This window comes from Ornithodoros turicata, unplaced genomic scaffold (genome assembly GCF_037126465.1).
Source record: "Ornithodoros turicata isolate Travis unplaced genomic scaffold, ASM3712646v1 Chromosome16, whole genome shotgun sequence".
NCBI lineage: Eukaryota > Metazoa > Arthropoda > Arachnida > Ixodida > Argasidae > Ornithodoros > Ornithodoros turicata.
In genome coordinates this window covers 1,781,251-1,786,305 of record NW_026999320.1, presented here as the reverse complement: position 1 = coordinate 1,786,305, position 5,055 = coordinate 1,781,251, and the positions used below count along the sequence as shown (strand labels likewise).

Below are 5,055 nucleotides of genomic sequence, written 5' to 3'. Positions count from 1 at the left end.
AACAGCAAAATATACGTGTAACATTACTCACCGCGAAGCAGAGCGATCTGTCCCTTATAATATCCACGCACTTTACCGTGAGTCCAGAATACCTCTGCTGGGGATGACACGATGTCGCTTACGTCTCGTGGGTGAAAGTCCTTGATCACTGTCACGGGCAAAATCGCTTCCGCATTACCAAGATACTTAACATGTGCATACATGGTTAAAAACGCCAAAGACACACTGGTATGAGGAACGATGATTTGAACAAACAGGACGAAGGAAAAAGGAACAGCGGGCGGGTTCCACACGATTTGGTGGCAAGACGTACACACGCTGTTTTCCTACAGGAATAGGTACGAAATTGTGTGACCGGACTGTAAATATTCTAGAGACCACCTAAAAAGTCGAAGCAGGCAGACGCAAAAAAAAGCAACAGAAAGAATAATTACTGGAAGCACTGGTAGCAGTAGCCTCCTTCGTGCGCCAGAAATGTGCGACGACAGAAGTTTACCTCACGTGATGATATACTCCAGCAAAACGACTGGCTTTACGCAGCTATGGTGAGGTGTTTTATTATTTTAGAACGATGATGTACAAAAGACTCGGCATCTGCTTTTTCGGCCTTTCTTTTTTGTTAGGCGCAATACCAGAAATACCGCTTCGTTCCGCCTCTGCTTTTGTGTTGCCTAACATGGCTGTCTTCATTGAAAATATTTAAAATATGCCGCGCTAAACCATTTTTTTTCTCTCTCTTTGGTGTTCACTGCTCACTTGAAGTGCTTCTTCGTGTCATGGTTGTGGTCACTCCTGGGGAAAGAAGAAGCTCGGGGAAAAACGCGCAAGGTGTAAAAGTGTGACGTAACGGGCACGGACAGAGGTGCACGGGGGATTGCGTTCTGGAAGAGAAGATCCCTGGCTGACTGTCGGCATCGTCTTGTGGGTCCTACCGCCTGGCTCTGGGTTTGAACGTCCACCTGGTCCTGGGTTCCTGGTGCTGGCTGCGGGTCTGCCCTACCAGGTTCTGGCTGCTGGTGTGCTCCACCGGGTCCTTGTCTCTGGCTCTGGTTGCGTGGTTGCTGGCGTTGTCCGCCCCCGAGGGTTACCCACGCTCACAGTAAAGTTTCTTATTACCACCTTGTATGACTCTGTCTCGTGCTGGCTTCTGTCCGAACTACCCTGAGGGCTCTGGAGGCTACGTCCAGTGTAGGCACTGTGAATTGACCAGGTGTCACGTAGGTTGACTCACAGTCTGCCGCATCACAATTTTGGCGTCCGCGACAGGACGTTACGCTGACAGAGTTCTCAGGGCTCGGTGCTAGCATGAGCGGAGAGTTGGAAAAGTGGATAGCGCTTGGGAGATCACTAGGAGTGCGCGACGACGAGCTGAGGGAATGGGTCGAGGAGCAGAGAGCAATGGAGAGACAGACGAGGGCAGAGGAGCGGGCTGCGCGAGCAGCAGAGAGGCAGTTGGACGAACGAGTACTGCTAGCTGAGGAGCGTGTACTCGCGTTGCGTGTCCAGGCCGCGAATCAGGCCACGGCAGCCGTTGGCCCTGACTCGAGCAGCACAGCTAGTGAGAGGTTTCGACCGGGTTCGCACAAAGTGATGCCTGTCTTCGATGAAAAGAGGGATGACTTAGACGCATATTTACATAGGTTTGAGATAGTGGCAGAAGGACTGCGTTGGCCCAAGGAGCAGTGGGCAACAGCCTTAAGTTTATCTCTGGCGGGAGAAGCGCTGGCGGTGTTTGGACGGCTGTCGCCACAAGAGTCTAACGATTACGAGAAGGTCCGAGATGCCCTGTTAGAGACATTTCGATATACCGCAGAAGGGTTTCGGGAAAAGTTCAGGTCATCGACGCCCGATAAGAAAGAGACAGCCAAACAGTTTGGGGCACGCCTCACGCACTTCTTCGATAAGTGGGTGGAGACATCTGAAACGCCTAAGGAGTTCACGTCGCTGCGTGATTTAATGTTACGGGAGCAGTTCCTTTTGAAGTGTCTTCCGGCTTTGGTCGTATTTTTGAAAGAGGGCGAATGTAAGTCACTTGAAGAGACCTGTAAACGGGCTGATAAATATTTGGAAGCCCAGGGCTTGAGGACGTTGGGAAAGGCAGAGTCGGAACAGACGTTACCTACGAAGGGTTTACCGAAGAGGGCCACCGGTCCAGGTTGCATGTTATGTGGAAAGATGGGTCACAGAGCTTCGGATTGTAGTGCCGGCTTAGTAAAGCCGAAGCAGAGTACCTGTTGGACATGTGGAGAAGTAGGTCATCGGTCTCACAGTTGCCCTAAGAACGGGCGAGATTCTGACAGATCAGGGAAAGCCGCATGTATGGTCTCTCCTGGTCGGTACGTGAGTGCAGCGCCCAACTACATCGATTATGAGGACGCAGAACGTGAAGGATCTCCGCGCGCATTACCGAGTAAGATCGGGCTTCTCCGACCAGTTGATGGATCGGTAGAGAGACAGGACGTCGTAGTCCTGAGGGATACCGGCAGTAATCTAATTTTGGTCAGGCGGAGCTTGGTGCCGAATAGTCAGATGACGGGCCACAGTTGTTCAGTTTACTTAGCGGACAACACGTGCCGGACGTGGCCGGAAGCTGAAATCTGTGTTAGCAGCCCATATCTGACAGGCAAGGTTTTGGCTCATTGTGTAGAGGAACCCATATTTGATCTCATTATCGGGAACGTCCCTGGACTTGTAGACATACACGAGCAGCTACTTCAGTCTGCTGGACAGGCGAATGAGGCGGCGACCGTAGGCCGCAGGGAGGGAAGGCTGTTACTGGAGGGATCCGGAAACTCTGCAGCCGTGACAAGGGCCCAGGCGCGGCAATCGCACCGTAACCTTCCTCCCCTAAGAGTTTCAAATGGGTTGCCTGAGAACATAACCGTCCAACAGTTAGCAGACATGCAGGTCTCCGATCACAGTTTGGCAAAGTGTTTTAACGATGTTGGGAAGAAGCTGCGCAAGTCGAGGTGTACCACAGAATACTTGTTTGAGATAAAAGAGAGGCTGTTATACCGGCTATGTCGCTTAAGCAGCGGACGTGAGATTGAGCAGTTAGTGGTGCCGTTGGGGTTGCGTACCACAGTGTTACGGGAGGCGCACGACACATTGATGGCTGGGCATCAGGGACAAAAGCGCACGGCAGACAGAATTCTTGCTGAATTCTTCTGGCCGGGGGTGCAAGGGGATGTCCAGAGATATGTTCGTTCGTGTGATGTTTGTCAGCGGACCGTCCCCAAGGGCAGCGTACGTAAGACTGTCTTGGGGAGCGTGCCAATGATTTCCACTCCGTTCCAGAGGGTGGCTGTGGATATAGTAGGACCCATATCACCCCCTACTCAGCAAGGGAACCGCTACATTTTGACTTTAGTCGATTTCGCTACCAGATATCCGGAGGCGGTTGCGCTAAGGAACATTGAGACAGTTACGGTCGCTGAAGCGCTCGTAGACATGTTTTCCAGGCTTGGTGTACCACGGGAGATACCCAGTGATCGGGGAGCGCAGTTTACCTCAGACCTCATGAAGGAGGTGGCACGGTTGCTGTCTCTCAGACAACTGCACACGACCCCTTACCACCCTATGGCGAATGGGATGGTTGAGAAGTTCAATGGCACTTTAAAGCAGATGTTGAGGCGGATGTCTCAAGAACAACCCAGACATTGGGACCGCTATATTGCTCCACTTTTATTCGCTTACCGGGAAGTCCCCCAGGCTAGCCTGGGCTTCTCACCATTTGAACTGTTATATGGGAGGACGGTACGCGGTCCTCTGACGATTCTAAAGGAGTTGTGGACGGGACATGCCTCTGAGGAGGCAATCCCTATATACCAATACGTATTAGATCTGCGTAGTAGGTTGGAAGCGACATGCAAGTTGGCAAAAGAGGAGCTGAGCAAAGCTAAGGCAAAGCAGGCAGGGTATTACAATCGTAAGGCTCGACCTCGAGAGTTACACGTGGGTCAGCCTGTGCTGGTATTGTTGCCCACAGAACATAACAAGCTGACTATGCAGTGGAAGGGTCCGTACCAAGTGGTGAAACGACGCAATGATTGTGACTATGAGATTCAGGTCGGCGCAAACACCAAAGTGTTTCACATCAATATCTTGAAACAATATGTTATTCGGGATGGGGCTCACTGTGCAGCAGTGGCTGTGGAAAACACACAGGAGGAGGAGGAGAATGTAGACATCTCCACGATGAGTCTGACGCAAGAGCAGACGTTCCGTGACGTAAAGATATCGGCCGACATTACTAGGCAACAAACTGCAGGGTTGCATGCATTGATTGAGGAGTACCATGACGTATTCTCGGACCTACCAGGACGCACAGATGTCCTGGAGTGTCATCTGAGAGTAACAACAGATGACCCCATCCAGGTCACACAATATCAGATTCCGCATGCCTTACAGCAAACGATTGAGGATGAGGTGCAGATGATGTTGAGGCTAGGGGTGATAGAAAAATCGAGTTCCGCATACCGAGCACCTTTGGTGATAGTCAAGAAACCAGATGGGTCAAACCGGTTGTGTGTAGATTTTCGAAAATTGAATGATGTGTTAATCTTTGATGCAGAGCCAATGGCACGACTCGATGAGATGTTGGCACAAGTTGGGAATAGAAAGTATTTCTCAAAGCTGGATTTGTCCAGAGGATATTGGCAAATTCCGATGGCAGAATCGTCTAAGGAGAAAACTGCTTTCGCTTCACGTAGTGGGCTGTATCACTTTCGGTACATGCCGTTCGGGCTGAAAACTGCAGCCGCGGTGTTCACCAAGTTGATGAGGGAAGTGCTCGGGGATCTGCCCCATGTAGTGCACTACATTGATGATGTCTTGGTGGCCACTGAGTCTTGGGAGGAACACTTAACAACGTTGAAGGAGATATTTCGAAGGGTAAGGGCAGCCCATCTCACACTGAAACCAAAGAAGTGCGAGTTTGCGAATAAGTCGGTGGTGTACTTGGGCCACACGGTTGGCCAGAGCTGTATTACGCCCAACCCGGACACTTTGGAAAAGCTTCTGGGGGGCAACGCCCACGGACGAAAAAGCAAGTGA

At 51.2% G+C, this 5,055-nt stretch overlaps 1 protein-coding gene across 1 annotated transcript; it reads left to right on the top strand.

Moving 5' to 3' along the window:
* Positions 1–1,305: 1,305 nt before the first annotated feature.
* LOC135372664 (uncharacterized) lies at positions 1,306–5,055 on the top strand. Its single transcript, XM_064606162.1, has one exon. The coding sequence runs from the start codon at positions 1,306–1,308 to the stop codon at positions 5,053–5,055; it is 3,750 nt and encodes a 1,249-aa protein (XP_064462232.1).